Source organism: Crinia signifera, chromosome 2, assembly GCF_055691185.1.
Source record: "Crinia signifera chromosome 2, ASM5569118v1, whole genome shotgun sequence".
Lineage (NCBI taxonomy): Eukaryota > Metazoa > Chordata > Amphibia > Anura > Myobatrachidae > Crinia > Crinia signifera.
In genome coordinates, this window is record NC_139218.1 from 252,131,100 (window position 1) to 252,156,193 (window position 25,094).

General features: G+C 41.4%; 1 protein-coding gene across 20 annotated transcripts in view; it reads left to right on the forward strand.

The window, feature by feature from the left end:
• The window catches only part of ABI3BP (ABI family member 3 binding protein), a 355,065-nt gene that overhangs the window by 76,943 nt on the left and 253,028 nt on the right, over window positions 1–25,094 (forward strand). For all 20 annotated transcript variants that reach the window (XM_083174266.1, XM_083174276.1, XM_083174271.1 and 17 more), the window contains exon 2: window positions 8,282–8,461. In XM_083174266.1, the coding sequence (XP_083030392.1) occupies window positions 8,282–8,461 (180 nt within the window). The remainder of the gene's footprint in view (window positions 1–8,281; window positions 8,462–25,094) is intronic.

Genomic DNA, 25,094 nt, shown 5'->3' on the forward strand with positions numbered 1-25,094 from the left:
TTTAACACACCCTGGAAGAAGTCCCTTCTACTCTGCTGAACTGATAACATTTCTTTCTAACACAAGTGACTTCTAGATGAATTTAAACCTTTTGGCCTAATCTGCACTGAACATGTGTTTTATTGTTCTGCCTTTTTTTTTTACATCACAGTCCTCCAATATTCCCAAATCACTCGGTGTGTGTATTTTCAGTACATCCTCATTAAGGTCACTGAAGAATTTATGGCTAATGTGAAACTTAACGTAGGTGTCTATCACATACATAATTACTGCTTCTGCATTGTTAATCTTCTCATCAAGTTTATAGAAACATTAGCATCCCGTCTGTTCAAGCTAGTTCTGTCAGAATAGACCTCTAATCTAAAATATGTTCATGTAAAAGCAACTAGGATTTATTCAGAATGACATTTACCAGCAATAAAACTGGTTTACATTTGTCTGCTTAGATTACCCAAACTTGTCCCATTAGATTACCCATCACATATACAGTATGTCATTCCAACAGCTTGCTATGCACACAGAGGAACATTTAGATTAAGTAAAATCTTAATTTTTTGGCAGAGTTCTTGGCATTCACTTTGTTTTCAAGGTGCACCTCACATTCACTGCCTACACCTAGGTATACAGTACCTCCCATGACTATCTGGTTTTGGGTCATGTCCTGAGGACTGTACAGTAGGCCCATAACTAGGGGTGTACGGCTGGTCATCTGCACAGGCTCTGTGGGGGCAGTCCTTATAGAGAAAATCCCTAATTCTAGCACAAAAAAAGATGAGATTTATGGATCTTCTCCCTTTTATAAATAGACTACATAGGGATGTTGTCTGATCAATTGGACACAAGCACTAGGATGCACTACCAACAATCTGAGGGGGTCATTCACACTCCATTTTTGAAATTGGGGACTTCTAAACATGCTGCACTGTAATCCAAACAAAAAGCATTAGGGAAATGTCAAACAATTGAATTGATGATACAAGAACAATACCAGTTTGTTCAAATAAATGTTTTCTCTAAACCTATTTGTAACACGTTACATTCACACTTAGGCCCTTATTCTGGTTCACTCACAAAGGCAGATTCCTTCTCAAATGGGCAAAACCATGTGCACTACTGGGGGGGGGGGGGGGGTTAGATGTAACATGTGCAGAGATATTTAGTATTTTGTTTCTGTGCAGGGAAAATACTGGCTGTTTTTTTTACACTGCAATATAGATATCAGTTTGAAGTTTAAACCCCAACCAAATCTAATTCTCTCGTTACATCTGCCCCACCTGCAGTGCATATGGTTTTGTCTATTTGAGAAGGAATTTGCCTTTGCGAGTAAACCAGAATAAGGTCCAAACTGTAGAGTTGAAGCTGATCTGGAAAGCAGTACAGTATGTACATGGCCTCTTCTGATTCTCATTTACTTTCTTATATCAAACATAACGTCAACCTAAGGAGCATTTATTTATATTTTACACTGTGAAAGAATAGACTGTGTCTAGGTCAACAGCCAGTAGGTGAACATTGACAATAGATCAACACCAGCAAAATGTCAACATGAGTTTTTTCTTTTTTTCTGGGGTCATTGTTGACACCTGATCATGTGGACCCCAGTTAGTATAGCATGCACCCTCCAATGGTTTGCCATGTTTCGGAACAGGTGCCTCCCTGCACTTGGCACACGTTGTCTTTCCCATTCAGCACCCTAGTGGATATAACGCTTGTGCTGACATTTTGCCAGTGTTGTCCTAGTGCATATTGAGTTATTGTCAATGTTGACCTATCATCCGGATCCCTTCTGCAACAGCAGTTGAATTGACTTTCTTTATTCCTATCATGAATTTACAATAATACAGCAACTGTTTATAAATGTACAGTATTACATTTCTGGAGGAGCATTAGCTCTGGAAGTGGTAGGAAGTATGTCTGTGGACAAAGGGATAAAATTTAATCTAACAAGAATAACTGAAATATTCTAAAAGTACCTGAGTGCATATTGCATAAAATATGGATTGGCACAACTCTAGAACTACCAGACAATGATTGTTTAGTGTGGTATACACTAGGCAATATGCCATTCATTTAGACGGATTGGACCAGCATATCACTCTGTGTATGTGCAATCCCACGGTTGCTTGTAACAATGCTAGGTGTGATATGCTGCACAACAAACCTAGCATCATCGCTAACAATACCGTACATGTTGTTAATGGAGGACAGAAAAATGATAAACATCACTGTAGTGTGTATGGCTTTAGTCATCCATGTTGGCATAATAGGGTTGTTCTTTTCATGGTATTTCAAGAATGGCTTGTTTTTAGATTTTGGGGGCATATTTATCAAACATGTTTTTTTTTTTATAAAATGATACAGAAACCACAGGTTCTGCAGAATTATGCCGGAGATATCACTGAAAGCTCCTTGAAGATAGCTAATTAGAACTACAGACAGCAATTCACAGTATTCTCAATAGGAGCTAAGGTCTGGCACCAATTTACCACTCTGTGCCTACCCCTGTCTAGTAGAGTACAGGTTATTAATTATTATTTCCATGTAAGATATAAAATGAGGACTAATTAGCTAGCATGCCAGCAGCAGATGTCAGAAAAGTCATGAAAGAGTGCTCCCAATTTTTCTCTACCTTTTGTCTAACAGCGTAATTTACATTCTGCCATTTGCTGGAAATATTTACATATATCACAAGGATAATAGTATCTGTATAGTACTGGCATAATCGTATGTCAGAAAGAATGTAAAAATTCAACTGAAGCTCTGTCTCTTCAGGATTAATCTATATATTTTTAGAGGGTACATCAGAGGTATATTTTGTTATCTTTGAAGAACTTCTTAAATATGCAAGCAGCCCACATTGTTTTCCATTCCAGATCCTAGCCGACAATCCATTGGAAAATCCCCTGGAACGCCTCTGTCCAGAAATACCCCTGCCACTATTCCAGTTATGACCCATCTAATATTAGTAAAACCTAATATATTTTAGGAGAAATGTAAATTCTATATGTTTACAGTATAGACATTTTATTTATATAGTGCTTTTCTTCAAGGTGCTTTGCAGATAGTGTGAACATAATACAAAGGGCTAGGTATGCATAAAATAGAGAAACCGAAGATAATACAAAGGTGTGACAGCCATTTTGGTTCATCAGCTCCAAGCATTATTAATTTTAGTCATGGAGGTGAGGCACCCATTTTTGGGGTACAACAAAGGGTTAAGCGTGGAACACACTGGTTGATTTATTACCCTTCCATTTAGAGTGCACCAGTGATCTATCTGGGAACGGTGCTGTTTCCAGACATATCAGCACATTGTGATGTGTGTACGGTGTGATCCGCCAATCGCCTGTACATACGCATCAGGAGACGGCAGTGATTGACCGCTCATTTACATGCGTCAGCCCTGATAGGACACCAGCCCCAATGATTTGGGCACCTTGTATAAAGAACACACTGCCCAATACATCTGTAGCTATACAGTTGTGCTCATAAGTTTACATACCCTAGCAGAATTTGTGATTTTCTGGTCATGTCAGAGAACATGAATGATAATTCACAAACTTTTTCTTTTACTCATGGTTAGTGATTGGGTGAAGCCATTTATTGTCAAACAACTGTGTTTTACTCTTTTTAAATCATAATGACGACCCAAACGACCCTGATCAAAAATGTACATACCCTGGAGATTTGGGCCTGATAACATGCACACAAGTTGACACAAACGGTTTTGAATGGATAATAAAGGTAACATCCTCACCTGTGATCTGTTTGCTTGTAATCAGTGTGTGTGTGTGTGTGTGTGTGTGTGTGTGTGTGTATAAAAGGTCAGTGAGTTTCTGGTCTCCTGAAAAACCCTTGCATCTTTCATCCATCTTTTAATCCAGTGCTGCACTGATGTGTCTGGATTCTGAGTCATGGAGAAAGCAAAAGAAGTGTCAAAGGATCTGCGGGAAAAGGTAATTGGACTGTACTATGCAAATGCCACAAAGCATCCCGCTTACAATGCTCCTAACAGCACAGAGACCAGCCTCGAAACTTCAGGAACAAAGTCATTTGGAGTGATGAGACCAAAATTTAACTTTTTGGCCACAACTATAAACGTTGCATTTGGAGAGGAGTCAACAAGGCCTAATGTATGATGAAAGGTAAACAATTCCTACTGTGAAACACAGAGGTGAATTGCTGATGTTTTGGGGATGTGTGAGCTACAAAGGCACTGCAAACTCGGTCAAACTTGATGGCAAGATGAATGCAGCATGCTATCAGATAATACTGGAAGAAAATTTGCACTCATCAGCCCGGAAGCTGCGCATGGGACGTACTTGGACGTTCCAACAGGACAATGATCCAAAACACAAGGCCAAGTCGACCAGTCATTGGCTACAGCAGAATAAAGGGAAGATTCTGCAGTTGCCATCTCCGTCCTCTGACCTCAAAATCATTGAGCCACTCTGGGGAGATCTTATACATGCAGTTCATGCAACACTACCCAAGAATTTACAGGAGCTGGAGGCTTTTTGCCAAGAAGAATGGGCAGCTTTAAAATCTGAGAAAATAAAGAGCCTCGTCCACAACTACCAAAAAAAATGCAAGCTGTCATTGATGTTAAAGGGGGCAATACACAGTATTAAGAACTGGGGTATGTAAGCTTTTGATCAGGGTCATTTAGGTAGATTCTGTTGTCATTATGATTTAAAAAGTGTAAACACAGTTGTTTGACAATAAATGGCTTTACCCAACCACTAACCATGAGTGAAAGAAAAGTTTTAAACTTATGAGCACAACTGTATCTGTAGATTATGTTCTATCTATCGGAGTTTACCCATTACACTAGACAGAATAGGCAATGACTGGAATTGATGACAAAATGGGGAGATAAAAAAAAAAATACTGAGGTAGATTCTTGCATCGTCATCAGAAATATGCATTGTTCATTCTTAACCATAGAGCACCAGACGAGGCAGCCAAGTATGGTGCACTTCATCAGTTACAATACACACGAATACACCGTGAATAAGAAACACAAGGATAAAAAGAAGAGTATCCAACAGGTGTCCCTCTGTCACCCCAGTCTTCCGAGTCATGCAGCAGGTCCACTCACAAGTGTGTCCAAGAACCAAAAGTGTATTGCTCACTTTAAATAATTAGTCAGTTATTCAAAGTATGTTTTCTTCTACTTCCATCTGCATGCTCATATTTTTTTTTATTTAAATGCACATATTATTACAAACATACAGCAGATCCCTTTTGAGATTACAGAAACAAAGTTTAACCAGAGAGCAATATCTGAAAAGTGTTTGGCTTATTGTGCTACAAGCGCTGTACATTTCAAATGGCCTGTTTATTTGTACAATTCCCCTCCAGAGAACTACCCTATGAGGCAATACTACCCAATGCACTTTTGGTGTGGAATTCCAAAGAAGGAAGGTCATAATCTTTTCCCACTCTAGAACAGAGAACAAACTTTGACAGTGAAGTTCACGGGTTAGCAGCATTGCTGATTTTGATGCTCTGTTTTATTACAATTGTCAAGGACAATCAATCAGCTGTTCCGACAGCTGCATTCCTGCCCTGCCTCCCTCCACAATGGGTGGAATGAGGCCAATAAATAACTGAGATGGGTTAAAGACATTTTTGTTCTCTATATGAAGAGCTTCTAAAATTAAAAAGCCATTTATTTTCTCATTTTTAAGTAGGTGGTATAACTTAGAACACTCCTACTATTCTTATGCAGAAAGCCCATCCATGATCATGAAATTCTGGAATTACTTTTTAGGATATTTAGGCAACATATTGGTATAGGAGGCTGTAATATGGTTTTTCTTACATCCCTGCTCATTTTAATGTCAGAAGCCAAATCCATAAATCTAATTAATTGAATAACTAGATACACACTCCTGAAAAACAGATCTATACTAAAGTCACACAAAATGCCAGATCCATGAAAATGTTGCACAAACAAGTAACTATGCATTGGAATATACTGTGTATAATGTGCACAGGGTGTGCACCCATTATAGGCACTCACATTCATACTGTAGCAACATGTTTGTGTAACGTTATTGTGGATCTAGATTTTGTATGACTTTAAAATGGATTTATTTTTTTATGTTGAATGCAGGACCCCATAATTATACTTGCCTCTATGGAGTCCAGCTTTGGGTAGCACAAAATCACTGGAAAAAATGTTTGGTGGGCATTTTCCTTGTGAATTGTTCAGGCATAGAAGAGAAATCACTGGGATTGTGGGTAAGACTTCATGTTCCTCGAGACATGTGTTTGTGTAGTACAGTAGTTTAGTCTACTGCAAGGAGTTTGTACATGGGCTGTCTTGACCATATCAAGGAAATACAAAGTTCTCTCATTTTACACATTGCAGGGACTGGCTCCTGTCCCTAGATGTGATCAATGGTATATCTTAGCAATCGTTAATTTCTTATTGCTGCGATAAGCGACAATAAATTCCAATTATCAGGTCTAGAACCAGATAATTAATAAATTCCACTTCATACAGATCTACAAAGTTCTGGTTGTTTTGTGTGAGCTCCGTTTTAATCAAGCTTATTGAGAAAGATTGAAATTATTTCCCCTGTAGCTAACATTAGAGAGCACAAAATGGAGCAATTCGACTGTTGCTCTGTTTACATGCCCTTTAGATGCAGCAGTGGAATTTTTTCTTATTGCCTCCTGAGAACAAATTTGCAAAATGTCTACACTCTAGTCCCGACTTGGGGAGTATAAAGTAATGAGCAGCCGATCAAAGAACTCATCAAATTGCTATGATGAAGCATTTGAGTCGCTAACATTGTGTTAATTTAGTCTTATTTTGGGCATTTATGTGAATTTTATGTGGTTCCATCATATTGTTTGAAGATTTTGGATGAATCCATTATTGAGCTAGCCAGGTTTGTGCGGGAATTGCAGGGGCAAATAGACACATAAACATACAGCACATATGTATATGCCACACATTTAAGACACACACATTCCCCATATCAGCCTCACTCACCAAGCCTCATCTGCAGGACATAGTTCCCTTAAAATCATGTTTTTTTTGGCCCCTCCCCCTCCACATTATCCCTTGACTTAACAAATTGGTGACTGACGCAAAGAAATAAAAGTTCTCAAAGTATCAGCATGTGGGGAGGCTTGTTGGAATCTATAGTCCCACCTATAAAAGACCAGATTAATTCTACTTTTTACAAGTTGAATATTATCAACTTGGCACCCACAGCACAGGGGTGCTGGGGATAGCCCTGGCTTTGGGTGCAGGGAGGAGGAGGACCCCTTTATTAGGGGGTCCTCACTCCCCCAGGGAATGCCATGCAAGGCTGACTGGTTTGTGGGTGGTGGTGAATGCTACGGCCATCAATATAAGCATGCCCCAGAACTGTGGCATTACCTCCCTGGCTAGTGGAGCCTTGTGTTGGTTACAAAAATATAGGGAACCCCTACATAATATTTCCCCCATATATTTGGAGCCAGAACCTGTCCAATAGCCTGTTTCTGATAATGAAAATGCAAGTATTTTTTCCCCCTGTATTTTTTCAACCTTACTCTGTGCAAGTTGTGTCATTGCAGGAGGCATGCGAGTTTGCATTTTCCCACATCCTATTACATTTTCAGAGTTTTAAATATTTTGCCAACTCAAACCCTATTACATTTGGCTCCTGGTATCCTTTAACTATCCCTTGAGCCTTCTTTGTTTCACTTATTAAATCACTTTTACACAAATTGGGATGGTTTAGCATGTAGCGCACAAACAGACACACATAGTTATACACTGCATTTAGAGTTGAGCTATAAGGTGGTCCTCCAAGCTCAAAATCTGACTACACATTTAATAATGTCCCAACAGCATTGCAACGTGGGGTTTCCAAGGTGCACATTTTCTCTCTGCTTCAGCCTTAGAATATGCAATGGAAAAAAATATACTGTGCTGCATGGATAGCAAAATTGGCTAGTGTCTGTGATCTACCTGCAAAATGTCTCTGTAGTGTATACAAGCTGTGGGCTAGTAGGTTGCTGAATGTCACATTCTCAGTTCTGTGAGTTTGGCAGAAAAGAGAAGTGATGCCCTACAAATTAGCTACCCACAATCTAATGACGGTCATACTTTACATACTGTATTGGAAAAGAAGAATTCCATATAATGATGGTAGTAAAAACATACACATATGTTGCTCCAATGGAAATCACAAACCCATCTTTAGTTCCAAGGTTATTGATTAAAATATATTTTGACTTTTGACTAATTTTATTTTTATTTTATTTTTTCCAGTAAAGAAACTAAACATGAAGGTCCAGTTCAACATCACCGGGGACACATTAGTTATGAAATTTCACCGCCCTGATGAAAATATCAAGCTGGAAGGTTTTATTCTAGGATATGGCAGCAATTATTTTACAAACCAGTATATCCAATGGCCAGACAATGGGAAGTCATTTATTACAGATATCGGTAAGTGATTTTCTTTGATGATTGAGAAATTAGCTTGAAGCTTCCAGATTCATAAATCTTGCATACTGGCAAAAGAGTATAGAACAAAATGCTAATTATTTAGAAGTGAGTATTTCTGAAAGGTTAGGGACTAGGCCCATCCTGGAGTGTTCTTGATCCCTGCTCTAATAAACCATGTTAATGTAACTTATTTTTCTTGTAGCTCCAGTAATATGCCCTACACTGCAGGTTGTCTATCATCCATATTAGGGGTTCCCAAACTCCGTCAGTACAGTCCAGGTTTAAAGAATTTCTTTATTTGAGTCCGGATGGTTAAATCAAATTGACTTGGTTACTAAATAAGTCACATGTGCTCAAGCATGGATATCCTTAACCCTTTGAGTGCCAATATCTCTGGGAGAGATGAGTAAAATCGGAGTGCCAACAGCTTTATGAGAGATATGCAAAATACCGGCTAAAAATGGCAGCATCATTCACATTTGCTATAGGAATACCCCCAAAAAATGTGTGTAAAAAAAGATTATATTTCATATAAAAGGTAAATCATTAGGATGAATAAAAATGCTTGCTTTGCAATTTTCACACCAATTTTGACATATTTACTTGGTACTCAAATGGTTAAATATTGGTCTGTAATGGCGGAGTTTAGGAAGTTTTTACATCTTCTATCGTAGATTAAGATGCATAAAAACAAAAAAGAACTTTGTTTGATACTATATTTAAACCATGGATGCCTGGGGTGCCTTGGGGATTGCATTTTGGAGCCTTTGACCTAGGAAATCAATTTCCACTTCTTTATCTCCTTTTAATAAACTTTATATCCAAAGGGCAGTATCACGCCACCACCATCTTCTTTACACTCGTCCCTTTGTGTGTAGCTATTGATCCTTATGGTCGTCCCTCTTTTACCTAAGTTAAACATTTATAAAATTTTAGGTAATGGTTTCCCTCCCTCAATCCCTCAAAACCTTTGCTCATCTTTCACTCTAGAAGATTCTACAAATTCCTATATTCCTGTTGTAAACTCATTGTCACTTTCATTATTTGAATATCTCCACACTTTTCTCACTTGGGATGCTAACAAAACTTATTTGCCTCCATAAACTGAGTTCACCTTTAATGATGTGTGTGTGTGTGTGTAGGTAAACAAGTTTGTCAGTGCCAGTGACCTCGCAGGGTGCCGCCATTGGCAATTGAATACACATTTGATGACATCAGCCATGACAAACCACAGCGCGGGGAGGAACATGAGTAGCTTTCCCTAACGATGTGCTCCTGCATCCAGGGCCGACTGAGGTTGTTGCTGTTGACATTCAGGATCTCGCACAGCATCAGCGAAATAGTGCGTGCACACTGGATGATATTTAGATTTTGTCGTCCTCACAGGTTGGAATCAGAACAAACGTTAGGAATATTGTCCAGTGTGTACCCAGCTTTACTTATAAATTCCTCAGTAACTCCTCCGTTACTCACTCCTCACTACTTCCTGCCCTCATCACTCTTGCCAGTCAGTGATGCTTCCACTCCCTACTGACAACACCTCACTTCCAAGTCTAAGATTATTCCCTTGCGATTACACTTTTATAGCATACTATTAATTTTACAAGTGATTAACCAGGAGATGAGCAGAGCATAGATGTGTTTTCTTTATTGGCTACTTCCAGGTTTGTCTTAAGCAGTGCATTGTTGTAGAGTTGTGGCTTGTCATTCCAATACTATAGCCAAATGACTGATTGACAGTGGGCAGAGTGAGGAACATTGTTCTGTTCCTGGGTAGGAGGCTAGCTACAGAGTGAGGAACATTGCTCTGTTCCTGGGTACGAGGCTAGCTACAGAGTGAGGAACATTGCTCTGTTCCTGGGTACGATGCTAGCTACTATAGGCGTAAAGAGTGTAGCTGCTATGCAGCCCAGAGTTAAAGGGGGTCCATCTTCCCTGTGTAAGGTAAGGGTTTTATACATTTATTACTATTGGTTGGTACATAGGAGCCCTTACAAACTTGTGCTATGGGGCATGCAAATATCTAGTTAAACCACTAGGAGGATGGTACTCATTTTAGTAATATTAAGTACCCACTACAATTGCTCAGTAATATCCAAAAGTTCTCTCAACTGAAAATACAAAAATGTTGCTCGGTGCTAACTAAATAGCCCCATACTTGGGTTTGTTACATTTCCCTTGTATAAACTCAAGTTAAAACGAGCCTGCTTCTGTGTTTGTTAACAATTGTGAAATGACCGGCATTTTCAAAGCTAAACATGAGAATTCTACAAGACAAGACATTACAAGTTAGATATCCATTTGCATTTTACCCTGTGGTCCCTGTAGACCTCTGGCCAGGTCAACTTTGCAAGCTAATTGTTCTGTGTTCTTTTATACTGTAGATTTTATTTTGTTTCCACCTACATTGATATTTAATGGTATTACAGCTGTGATGGCAATCATTTATTAATAGTTTGCACACATATCTGGAAATGTAATTCCTGAAAAAAATGTGGAAGACCTCGTTAGAATAGCCATTTAAAAAAATATATATACTTTTCACAGTGTAAGGATTCATCAAAGGCTGTATGTAATTAGTATCTTTAGTGTCTAGGCATGATAGAGAATGAAGAGCATGAGGTCAGAAAATCAGAGTAAGAAATCTGATCAGAACTGTGCCTACAGGTATAACTCTTGACCTTATGTCCATTGATGATTACAAGCTTTCTTCCTAGATAATGGATGACCTGCTGTGCGCAATACAATTTCCTGAAACTACTGTATATTCTTGATATTCAAATAGCTTTTTCGCAATAGTTAAACATTAATTTATAAATGATATGGGCAATTTGGCTTTATTTTATGAACACCGCTAATAATGATGGCAATAAAGGAAGCGGGGCAAGGGATCTACAGCAAAAAGATTGACAACCATTAGGTCGACATGCAAAAAAGGTTGACATGCAAACAGGTCGACATTGTCTAGGACGACAGTCAAAAGGCCGTTTTTATTTTTAATGACGACCTTTTTGGTTGTTGACCTTTTTGCTTGTCACCATTTTGCTGTAGACCCATTGTCCGGATCTCGGCAATAAATGCATATTTATGATATAGGAAATATACACTTTGTGTGATTTGCATTCTTTTTGTAAAGGATGCATTATTATTAATAGTAATACTAATAATACCTTTTTATGTAGATATTCTATTGAGGTGGTGTAAAAGAGGAATTGTTTCGAGAGTCACATAGAATACTAGCACCAGGAATATAGTACCACAATTGGATAATAATGGATGTGGTACATTGGAAAAGAATGCCAGTTATTTCCATTCGGAATCATGCACATTGCTTTGATTTATGGATTTGTTGGATGGGAATTCCAGCTGGTTCATTGTCCTCAGACACCTGCAAGCTATTAAATGACTGATGATGAACTTTGCAAATGGCAAGTAAAGTTGTACTACAGGAGCATATGATGGAAATAAACTCTTTTTGTTGTAGAAATACTGTTTAATGAAAAATCAGTATTGTAACTAAAGACGATTACTTTTCATTCTTGACTCTTTAAAGACTGTAAAATGATCTGCTGTACTTTTCTCTATGCCAAATAGTCTGTTATACTAAATAAATATTAGACTGTAAAATGCTATTAATCAATGTGTTTGCATTAGTTGTCATAATGTTTGGGTCCTTGCGGAAAGGAAAGAATCGTTACACAGGTGCAGGTTGCAAATAGGTAAAGAATACAGCTCCATTAACACATGGGCAGTTGTCATTGCAAATTCTGCACCAGCAGTAGTAGATGTTCCAGTGCCTTGTATGCATCGAGAATAATTGCCTAATGGCCTACATCAGACTTGATCACAAAGCGCGTTTTGCCTGTGCTTATTCACCAGTGAACAAGCACAGGCGAAACACGCGTCCAGGCAGGAGTGGCTGTCACGGCGGGGAGGCTGCCATCTGTGGCACAAAGATGCAGAGCTTCTTACATGATAAGTAACCTCAATGGCATTGGCTGTTAACAAACTTATAGAGTGGATTTATGCTGTCCATCTGCACTTGTATTTAAATTTTGCTGGGGAACTATAGACTCACGACACTTATGTGGGGAAACTGAATAAGGAGTGATATATGCATAGAGGAGTTGTATAAAACATATCAATGTTTGAGGATAATTGAATACAATATACCCCTGGATAGGGAATTAACCCTCCTCTTATTAAGGGACTCTCATTGAATCCAGTGACTGCTTGATCCCCTGCGCTGGTTCTAACCAACAGGGGTGACACGGGATACTGGAAATCAACAGCAGATCCCTACTTTCCTTCCTTCTATTTGTTCTCACTAATTTGGCCTCAATCCAGATCACCCCCTCATTTGGCTAGTTCACTGTCCTAGAGACACACGGCCGGAAAGCAGGAATGATTAGAGACCAGAGAAAACAATCTGTACCTGTTCCCACTCTCCACTCTACATTTGTATTTCTCTTACATCCAGCAGGGGACACTGGCGATCTACTGTGGGTAATTAGAGCTGGCTTGCTGGGAGCTGGCACACTATAACTTTAAGAAGCCGGCTCCTCCCCTCTAATACCCCACAATCCCCAGAAAACTTGTGCCGAGGGAGCTGGACACGCAGGGGCATTGCTCCTGCTCTTTTTTCTCCTTAGGTCTTTTCTAGCTTTAAGTTTTTTGTACTGCAGCTCCTTATAGCTATTCTGTTAGTCTGTGGAGCTGGGCGCCGCTGGTACCTTCCAGCTGTCTGTCGGGGCCTCTGCAAAGGCACCTGCCCAGACCTTCAGTGTGCCTGCGGTCCCCCACCAAAGGGACCGTCATACACTGTCAACCTGCCTGCTGCACCTGTGACTGGTGAGTAATCTCCCCCCAGCTCAGCGTTCTGAGCGGGGCCGCGAGCGCGCCTATACTTGCATTTGCTGCACAGCGTCTCCTCCCACCGGGTGCTCAGCTAACTTGTACACCCGGCGCGGGTCAGGGACGGCTGTGGGCACAGCGTCTGTAGGCAGCAGCGGTGGCTCACGTGGCGGGCGCCATGTTAACTATGTAATGTAGCGCCGGACTCTGTAGTTACAGAGGAAACATTGTTGCAAGTCCGGTGGCCACTGGGGGGGATGTTAATGAGGCAGGCTGTGTATTTATATATGCTTGTTAATGCGCATATCTATGGGTTTCTTATGCTGTCACTGCCTTTGTTTTAGGAGTGTACAGATGATTTGTGTGGAGACTGTTTAACCCCTTCAGGTCCTCTAGTGCAGGGGACTTTGCTTTCACTGTGTGACAGTGTTAAGGGAGAAGGGGGATTTAGTTGAGGGGTTCGGGGCTTAGTCTTCCCTCTGGTGCCCTACAGTCTCCAGTGCCCATCACGTCTATTGTTGTGTGAGTGGGTTTGGGTGGCTTCCCCTGTTTGTGGAGTAGTTTATACTGTGTGCCTTACAATGACTGGCAAGGCAGCTTCCACCAAGGCCTCTCAAAAGGCATTTGTATGTGTTTCATGTGGGTCTAAGGTTTCACAGACGTCACCTGACGGGAAAGCCACCTCCTTTGATGCCTGTCTCAGGGCGTCCCAGGTACAGTCTAACCCTTTGGCGGTTACTCCGCCGTGGGAAGATATGTTGGTGGGGGCCATGTCTAAGTTGTCCTCTGAGCTGGCGGAGACCCGCTCAGCTCAGCCGGCATGGGTCTCTACCCTTTCTAGGTCCATGGACACCTTGGTCAATTCCATGGTGGTTCCTGGGGCCCAGCCAGTGCGTCATATGCGTAGCTTGGCTCAGTTACATGATTCAGATGATGACGACCCTGGATCAGGGAATGGACTTGGATGATGATGATGATGCTCCTCCACTGGAGGCGGAGCATCAGGCGTCTCCGGTTGGGGTAGAAGCCCTCATTGTAGCGGTTAAACAGTCCTTAATTTTCCAGATGAACCGGAAGTGGTTTCGCAGGAGCTTGACCTGTTTGCTGTACCGTCTAAGCCGCTCGTTGTATTCCCGTTTCCAAAGCAGGAACAATTGACAACGGCAGACAGAGTCCTGATAAGAGATTTCAGGTTCCAAAACGGTTCCTTTCGGTCTACCCGTTTCAACCATCTGCTCTGACGAAGTGGGTAACTCCGCCTCCGGTCGATGCTTCGGTTTCGAGACTGTCCAAGAAGACCACTCTTCCAGTCCCGGGAGCTTCCACGCTGAAAGATCCGTCCGACAGGAAGCTTGAGAGCACTCTTAAAGCTATTTATGTGGCTGCAGGCACTCAATTGCGTCCGGCAGTGGTTTCAGCTTGGGTGAATAAGGCCATCTCCAAATGGTCTGCTCAGCTTATTCAGGGTTTGGATGATGGTACTCCTCGTCAGGATCTCCGTTTACTGGCGGAACACATTCATGAGTCGGCTGAATTCTTAGCTGATACCTCTAAGGATATCACTATGATTGCTATGCGCAATTCGGCCAATTCCATTGCTGCATGTCGTCAATGTGGTTACGCTCCTGGCAGGCTGATGTGGAATCCAAAAAGGCGGTGGAGGCTCTGCCATTTACTGGGGACATGCTGTTTGGTCCGGAACTGGACAAGTGGATTTCCCAAGCCACGGGTGGTAAGTCGACATTTTTGCCGTCAGCTCCCCCTCCAGCCAGACGGCAATATACGGGTCCATCTGTCCAGTCCTTTCGTCCGCAGCAGTCCTTTCGTGGCCGTGGTAGAGGCTCGGCCTTCTCCTTTTGAGGAGGCAGAGCAAGAGGTCAGGCTGCCGCAAGACCCCAGCAGCCTAAGCCTCAGGATAAACCAGCAGCGTGACTATCCTCCAGCGATGCTGGGAAGTTCGCAGGTCGGGGCCCGGTTACTGGATTTCCGAGAGCAGTGGCTGTCCATGACTTCGGATCCCTGGACGCGACTTCTCATTTCGGAGGGTTACAAGATCCAGTTTTCGGGCCGACCTCCTTCCAGGTTCTTCAGGACCGGACTTCTGCACGCTCCAGAAAAGAAGATGCATCTTCAGCAGGCGATCCAGAAGCTCTTGCGGTGTCAGGTGATTACTCCAGTTCCGTACGAACAAAGAGGACAGGGGTTCTATTCCAATCTTTTTGTAGTGCCCAAGCCAGACGGATCGGTCAGGCCTATCCTCAATCTCAAGGCCCTCAACTTGTTCGTACAGTATCAGCGGTTCAAAATGGAGTCTATTCACTCTGTGATAGCCTCCCTGGAGCCGCAAGAGTTTTTGGTATCCCTCAACATAAAGGATGCTTACCTTCATGTTCCCATTTGGATTCATCACCAGTCTTTTCTCAGGTTTGCAGTGGGTCACGAACACTTTCAGTTTCGGGCCCTCCCGTTTGGCTTATCATCAGCCCCTCGTGTGTTCACAAAACTGCTGTCGGTACTCATAGCTCACTTGAGGCTCCAGGGTCTCAATATAGTACCTTATCTAGACAACCTGCTGATAAAGGCTCCATCACCTGCAATCCTGCAGGATCATTTACGCCGGACGATCCAGTTCTTGATCCAACATGGCATCAGAAATCCGCTCTTGTTCCAACGCAGTATCTTCAATTCTTGGGTCTGATTCTAGACTCAAAGAATCAGAGAGTGATCCTTCCGGAGGACAAGGCAGAAGCTATCCAGCTACTGGTGCGTCAGGTGCTGCTACACAGACGAGTTCAGATCCTTCTTTGTATTCGCCTGTTGGGCAAGATGGTTGCGGCTTTTCCAGCCCTTCAGTTCGGCAGGTTCCATTCGAGGGCTCTGCAGCTGGACCTGTTGAGTCAGTGGTCGGGCTCGCATCTCTACATTCATCGAAGCGTGCAGCTTTCCAGAGTCACAAGGTTGTCACTCATGTGGTGGCTACACAAACCGACTTTGACTCTGGGGCGTCGCTTCACGGTTTGGGATTGGATAGTCCTCACCACCGACGCCAGCCTCACAGGTTGGGGGGCGGTCGTCCCAGCGCATCGGCTGCAGGGGCTGTGGACTCTGGCAGAGTCTCGCCTGTCTATCAATGTTTTGGAGCTAAGGGCGATTTTCAATGACCTTCTGGCCGTTCAGGACACTCTGAGAGGTCACCCAGTGAAGATACAGTCGGACAACACGACGGCGGTCGCCTACATAAACCGACAGGTGGGGAACAAGGAGCCGAAACGCCATGAAGGAGGTTTCCATGATTCTTGATTGGGCAGAAAGACAGAGTGTGATTCTAACAGCCATCTATCTGCCGGGAGTCGACAATTGGGAAGCCGATTTTCTGAGCAGAACGGAGTTGCATCCCGGAGAGTGGTCGCTTCATCCCGAGGTCTTCCAACAGATTGTCAGTCGGTGGGATCTTCCCGAAATAGACCTCATGGCCTCTCGCCACAACTATCAGCTCCCACTCTATCTCTCAGACGAGAGACGCAGGGGCTTGGGCTGTGGAAGCGTTGGAAATCCCTTGGACATTCCAATTGGTTTACCTGTTCCCTCCAATCCCACTTCTCGGAACAGTTCTCAAGAAATTAAGGCAAGAACAGACTCAGGCAATATTGATAGCCCCGTTTTGGCCCAGACAGACGTGGTTCGCAGACATCCAGAGCCTTCTTGGGGAGGATCCCTGGATTCTTCCGGACAGGCCAGATCTATTGCAGCAGGGTCCCTTCTTGCACCCCGCTCTCCGGCCTCTTCATTTGACGGCGTGGCTATTGAGACCGAGATCTTGAGGAAGAAGAGTATCGGCCGCCCACTATTACCGCATTTGGCAGTCATACTGCCGCTGGTGTTCTGGTAGGGGTTTTCCCTTCAGATCATTTCGTTTGCCTCGCCTTCTCAGTTTTTTACAGTCTGGTTTAGACGGAGGTCTTCGTTTGAGTTCACTAAGTGTCCAGGTTTCTGCCCTATCCGTTCTTCTCCAAATAAAGTTAGCTCTTCTGCCTGAGGTTCAAACATTTTTTCAAGGGGTGGCTAGGGTTCAGCCTCCCTTTTATATCTCCTACTCCTCCGTGGGACTTGAATCTTGTTTTACGTTTTCTCCAGTCTGAGACGTTTGAGCCTCTTGAGTCGGCGGAATTGAAATTCCTGACCTGGAAGACGGTTATTCTTTTGGCCTTAGCCTCGGCTAGGCGAGTCTCGGAGATTGGGGCGCTCTCGTGTAAAGCTCCTTTTCTCGTCTTTCATTCAGACAGAGCCGAGCTTCGTACGCGAGCTTCTTTTTTGCCGAAGGTGGTTACATCTTTCCATGTTAACCAACCTATCGTCATCCCGTCATTCCCTGATACGGACCAGGGTTCTGTGTCTCTGGACGTGGTATGGGCTCTTCGTATTTATGTTTCCAGGACTTTAGCTCTAACTAAGTCGAATAATCTTTTTGTTCTTTATGATCCGGTGAAACGCGGATGGCCGGCTTCCAAGCAGACTATTGCCCGCTGGATTAAGCTGACCATTAAGCAGGCATACTTAGCCGAGAGAAGGATCCCTCCTGTCTCCATTAAGGCCCATTCCACCCGGTCGGTTGGAACGTCTTGGGCGGCCAGGCGAGGGGCTTCTACTTCGCAGTTGTGTAGGGCGGCTACTTGGTCTTCCGCCCACACTTTCATTAAGTTCTACAAGTTTGACACATTCGCCTCGTCCTCGGCAAGCTTTGGTCGTTTGGTCTTGCAGGTTCCCACGAGTTCTCCCGCCCAGGGGGATATCTTTGGAACCTCCCCACAGTAGATCGCCAGTGTCCCCTGCTGGATGTAAGAGAAAATAGGAATTTGGTACCTACCGGTAATTCCATTTCTCTGAATCCGCAGGGGACACTGGCTTCCCTCCCAACTCGTGCTGCCTGCCAGTTATCGTTTGGTATTCATGATTTATGTATGTATGTTGTTGTAGCCTGGTGTCTTTTCCTCTCATTACCAATTTTCCTAACTGGGGATTGTGGGGTATTAGAGGGGAGGAGCCGGCTTCTTAAAGTTATAGTGTGCCAGCTCCCAGCAAGCTAGCTTTAATTACCCACAGTAGATTGCCAGTGTCCCCTGCGGATTCAGAGAAACGGAATTACCGGTAGGTACCAAATTCCTATTTTAGGTTGTGAATTTATCATCCAAGCACTGCACGTATCTGCCACCCGGTACCACAGGGATATACACTGTGGTTATCCACCGTGACAGCCACAATAACATCATAATATTTCGCCATAAATATATGATCCCAGACGACATTTTACTTAGTATTTACTATAAAGATTAATTAAGTTTTTTTTCACACTTTTTTGTCACAAATAAATTAAAAATTAAAAATCAGCCAGGCTATCCAAATGCCTCATGGGAGAATATCCCCACATTGAGATCATGTCTGACCGAGGCTGATACACATTTTCACTTATTTGATTGACATATTGTCATACTATCCTATTCTGCTTTGTCACATATATAGACAGACACTACTTTTCTTTAAGAGACTATCGTAAGTCATACTAGTTTTGGAGGATTTTCAGTGAGTCCTAAATTTTAACGTATATCATTAAAAAATTCATATATTTTAACTAAGTTGTGCCCCAACAAAGAGAGTCATCTTTTTCTTCGTTTGTACATAAGTAATTGTATTATGACTCATGGGAGCACCACCAACCTATGAAATGTGTTAGGACAGTATAAGTCAATAATTATTGTGATTGTTGGTTCATAGAATTCAGAGTAAAATACTAAGTCAGTGCTAGTCCCCTTTCCTTGTGTGTAATTGTTTTTTTTAGATGTAAAAACTCATAAGGCAATGACAAAAAATACTGGGATTTTGATTGCCTATATTTTATTTGTATATTTCTTTATGTAAGTGCAGATTTCTTTATTTGGGGTATTAGACTAGGTGAAGTGAAATAATTTGTAAAATTCTTGCCAATAAATGATTTCAGCTAATTGAATAAGGGTTTTCACGATTCACTTAACAGTCACTTTTTTACATGAACATTAGTTTTCACAGCTACTGTAATTGAATACCCCTCTATGTTTAATAAAAAATCTGAACTCACATATATAGAAATATACAACTTAAAATATTGCCCTGACTGGCGAAACTAATACATAATGGAAATTTTCATTTTTAAAGAGATAATTCGAATTGAATATTAAAATTCTCATGAAGGCAATCAAAATGCCAGTATTTTTCTATTCACAGGGTTCAATTTAAACAGAAAATATACATAATTTATCTGCCTTAGGTTGATAATGATTATTAAACCCACTTTCCTTTTTGCACCCAAAAACAATTAAGTGTGAAGTAAAGGAATGTATAATGACTCTCAGAGTCAGAAAAAATTGTTTTTTTTCAAAATGATATATGGATTAGGGACTGCGATTGGATTTGTATTCCACAAAGACCACACATTAAAACAGAGCACCAGGAGTGGCATTTCTGAGCAATTTTTTAAAACTTTGACCCCTACATCTCAAAAACTATGAGGCCTAGAGAATAAATATTTTAAATTGGTTAATAGCTATATGATAGTATCAAGTGTACATAGTATCATGAAAATCAGTTGGTGTCATGCCTGGTTTAAACTGACATGGAATGACCCACTATCAAAACATGTCTGATAGTGATCTGAACAATTTAATTTCATTCCTGCGGCCTGATATATGTTGCATGTGTGGCCAACATTAGGCAGACACACAAATAATGTAGTCAGTTTGTAGCATTTTTCTAAATGCATATTGTTTGTGCTGTGCTTCTTATTAGATGCATATTGCCTCTAAGATATCTCATTTTTTATTTAAATTAACAGTTTTACATGCCCATTTAGTTTTCATACTATTTTATTGTGCGATGTGGTGTTAAGAATAATAGGTACTTATGAGTTATCTGGGCGCCCGATTTTTTGATTGTATGCCTTAAGTTAAGGCATACAATCAGATGCGATGCGATATCGCATCGCATCGCATCGCATGCGACCATCGGATGCGATGACCTGATTTTTCCATAGGAATCAATGTTAAAATGGACTGAGTCCATTTTAACATGGAATTCAATGGGAAAAAGGGGTCCTTTTCATACCCCTACTATCCAAGTGGGCATGGAGTTGGATATAAACCTGTGGCGAGCGTAGCGAGCCACCGAGCCCGAAGCATGGCGAGCGAAGCGAGCCCCGCGAGGGGACGGTATTCTGTGTCCCCTCGCGGGGCTCGCTACGCTCGCCACGCTTCGGGCTCGGTGGCTCGCTACGCTCGCCACAGGTTTATATCCAACTCCATGCCCACTTGGATAGTAGGGGTATGAAAAGGACCCCTTTTTCCCATTGAATTCCATGTTAAAATGGACTCAGTCCATTTTAACATTGATTCCTATGGAAAAATCGGGTCATCGCATCGCATCGCATCCGATGGTCGCATGCGATGCGATGTGCCCGATCCGACCCGATTTAGAAATCGGGCGCCCAGATAACTCACAAGTACCGAATAATAAGTAGCAGTGGTTGAAGTGTGAATTTTTAAGTTTAATATATGGAAATTTTGAATGGGATTTAGTGCCCATCCCAGGGTATACTGTATATTTAATGGGAGTTTATCCTTTAGATGACCAGGGCAGTGAGGCAGACTGATATGGTGATGCGGACACACACACACACACATACACACACACACACACACACACATGTAGACAGATTTAGACGCTGACACACATATAGGCACTGACAAAAAGATGCTGACTTTCTGACAGACCGGTGCTGAATTTCTGACAGGCGCTGACACATAGGGGGTTATTTTGGTTCACTCTTTATGACAATTTCTTTCTTAGAAGGACAAAACCATGTGCACTGCAGGGGGGCAGATTTAACATGTGCATAGAGAATTAGATTTGGGTGAGTTATCTTGTTTCTGTGTGCAGGGTAAATACTGACTGCTTTATTTTTACACTGCAATATAGATCTCACTTTGAAGTAAAACCCCACCCAAATCTTATTCTCTGCACAAGTTACATCTGCTACACCTGCAGTGCACATGGTCTTGTCCTTCTAAAAAGGAATTTGTCAGAAAGAGTGAACCAAAATAACCCCCATAGTCACACAGACACTGACACTTGAACACCAACATGCTAACACTCAGACACTGACTCATGGGCATACTGACATACAGACACTGACACACTGCCAGGCGCTGACACAATGCTGATACAGGAACTTCATGTATAGGCACACAATTCTAGAGGCTTCTGAACAGGCATTTTCAGCTATTCAGGCAATGTAAGTTTCTCTCCTTGAGACATCGGACTGTGCCATCATTACTAGGCTATACTCACACAACAGTGCTGCTTTCTATACTGCCAATGTAGTGTAGGAGAATATGTGCTCTACACATCAGCCTGAATGCTTATGCTGCCATCTTAGTGTAGTTGTCTGTATGGAAATGAGCCAAAGCATAGTGAGAGAGGAGGAAATGGGGTAGGGGGTAAAGAGATAGGAAAAAGATGGCCTTACAGGAGAGACGGAAAGAAAGTGATTTTGTTCAAAAGGAAATCAAGGAAGCTAAAAGGACAAAGGGCGAGATGTACTAAGCTTGAAAAGTGATAAAATGGAGAGTGATAAACCACCAGCTAATCAGCTCCGAACAGTGATGTCACAGTCTGTTTGAAATATAACCGGTAGTAGCAGATTGGTTGATGATTTATCACTCTCCATTTTATAACTTTTTAAGGCTTAGTACATCTTGCCCAAAGTATGAAAGAGCTACTGTAGCTGAACAGGGTAACTAACCTCCTCTCACTACAAATGCTCCGTGTGGGTAGGATAATTTTAGTCCTGTTCCGATAATGCAAGAGGTGGGTACTGTACCACTTAAAGGACACTATCTCTACTTGCTCACTTGTCCCTTTTTTCTGCATTGCCTTGTTTCTTCCTTTACTCCATCTGTGCATATCATTGCTTTTGATCACATTTCATTCACCAAGTTGATATATTATCCCATTGTGCACTCCTGCTATTCCCAAACATGAATAATTTTTAATGAAATAATTATAGTAAAATACATTTTGATATAATGCTAACTAGGTCAAGAATGTTTTAATAATTAAGACTATAAATTGGTAATTGTAAAATGGAGAGAATTTTTGTAGTTTTCACACACTATTAATTACATATTTGTCATTCAAATGTGTTATTTGTGTTTGGATACTGACGTCAGACTTTGTCTTTCATTCTTGCGATCCAGGCTGGGCATCTTTCGGGATGCAGATGCCACAGACTTAACCACACCCCCCCCCCCCCCCCCAGTGGTCCTGCGTTGTCCGGACCACTCCCACAAGCCTGCGTTGTCCGGACCACTCTCACAAGTGCCTAGCTTTTCAATTAAGCAATGTGCTGGGGGTGACCTGGCTGGTGGGTTGGCCTTGCACTATGCTGGGTGGCCCACCCATAGCCTAGCATTGGCGGTTGTAGTTTAGTGAATCCTTGCTGAACTACAACTGACTTTGGATCAGTCCCTTTAGACTTAATGTTTTTCTATTTACACTATGTATTAAAAACGATTATACCTACTGTATTTCAATTTTGTTTCTTACGTTTACAGACACCAGTTCGTTAATGTGTTTTTTGCTGTACAGTAAAGAAAAATATTTACAATCGTTTCCGTTCCTTCTGGTTTGTTTAGCATGTGTGTATATGTCAAACTTGATATATAAATACTGTCCCACTGATGCACGGCTGAATATATCTTATGCTTACAGTACACACAATTTGTGGCACTTTTTTTTTTTTAGACCTTTCTCGCACACATATGCATGTAACACCTCATGAGACCGTATTTTAGAGATAACACGTAACAACTGTTCCTGTAAAATTATTATACATATTATTTGAATTTAGTTTGGAATATTTAGAGATAAACCGTTGCAAATAATGAAAATTCAATAGACAAGCATGTACCAAATTAGGCCGACAAACCCATGATTGTCAAAGGCATTTTCTGAGATCCAAGAACCTTTCAGTCGCAGTCCAATTTTTTATGAGGTATTTTTTGTAATACAGTCTGGCTCCCTAGCATGTTGTTTCAATACACAATTGATTATCCAGTTCTTTGTTAAACAACAATGTGCTTAGAAATGTCCATGGTTTGGAAAGCAGTTAATGCTTAACAAAATGCACAGCTGAAAAGAATTTCAATTTTTAAAATTGTATTATATAATGTTACAGTACATTAGAATGAAGAGCTTCATGATTAGCCACCCACAAGTCAAGCAAATATATATATATATATATATATATATATATATAACACTGTATGTATGTATGTATGTACAGAATGTGTGCATGAATGTACAGTGTGTGTGTGTGTGTGTGTGTGTGTGTGTGTGTGTGTGTGTGTGTGTGTGTGTATATATATATATATATATATATATATATATATATATATATATATATATATATATATATATTTTGCTAAGTCCTGAGTGCCGCAGTCTACAGGATATATACATATTGGGGCCCAGCAGCAGCTGTGACCTCACCGAAGGCACCAGGCAGAATTCTCTCCCGCGGAGTTGAATGCCAGCATCACATCGGAAAAAAAAAAAAAAAATATATATATATATATATATATATAGCGTAGCGAGCCACCGAGCCCCGCAAGGGGACTCAGACGCACGGCGCCGTGAAACTACACAAGTACCAAATCAGTTACTATAAAAAGTACATATGCATGCAAAATATTCCCTTCGATAAGGTTATGATATGTTTTAAGAAGCGGGTTAAAAATAATGCGAAAAATTATATTGGATTGGTTGAGAATAATCACCATCCGCTTACATAGAGGGTACTGACCGACGTGGGGCCAGCCCTCTGACGAAGTCCACGCGATGAAATGCGTAGGGGCGTGGCTCAGCGTCGATCAGACCAGCTGGAGTCTCGATTTCAGATGCCATGTGCCTGACCGCTTATGCTTTTAAAGTGCCACACTGGGAGCCGCAAATCTTGGTAACGTTGTCCACTACCTATATGTGTGTTATTGTGAATATATTATGTTTTTTTACGTTATCTGCACTATGAAGTGCCCGTCTTTTCTACTTGTGTATGTATGTATGTATATGTGTATGTGTGTATGTATGTGTGTATATGTATGTATATATATATATATATATATATATATATATATATAATGTGTGTGTGCATATAAAACATATTAGGCAGTACAATTATGCATACAATGTATATAAATTAATAAAAACTATGGGACGACCAAGCTCCTCACTCGGATTTACACCACCTCCTCCAGTCTGTAATATAGTATAAAAAATACAGGGCCACCTCCAAGCGCCATATTGTGCTGAGTGTCATCAATATGCAAAATACAGTAAAAAGTGAACCAGTATTAAATGAATACATAAATTCAGCTTTTCTGAACCTGTACAGAGAGTGTTAGATGTGGGAGGGGTGTGTTCAAACTGAAATCTAAATTACAGTGTAAGAGTAAAGCAGCCAGTATTTATCCTGCACAGAAATAAAATAACTCACCCAAATCTAACTCTCTCTGCACATGTTACGTACAACTGTCCCACTTGCAGTGCAGCATGGTTTAAAACTTTTGTCCATCTGCAAAATAGTGCAGCCTTGCCAATAGGTCTGAATCTGGCACAAAATCATCATCAGTGTGATTTTCACAATTTGATAGAAATCCAAGTGTCATAAAAACAAAATCTTAACACACATAGCATA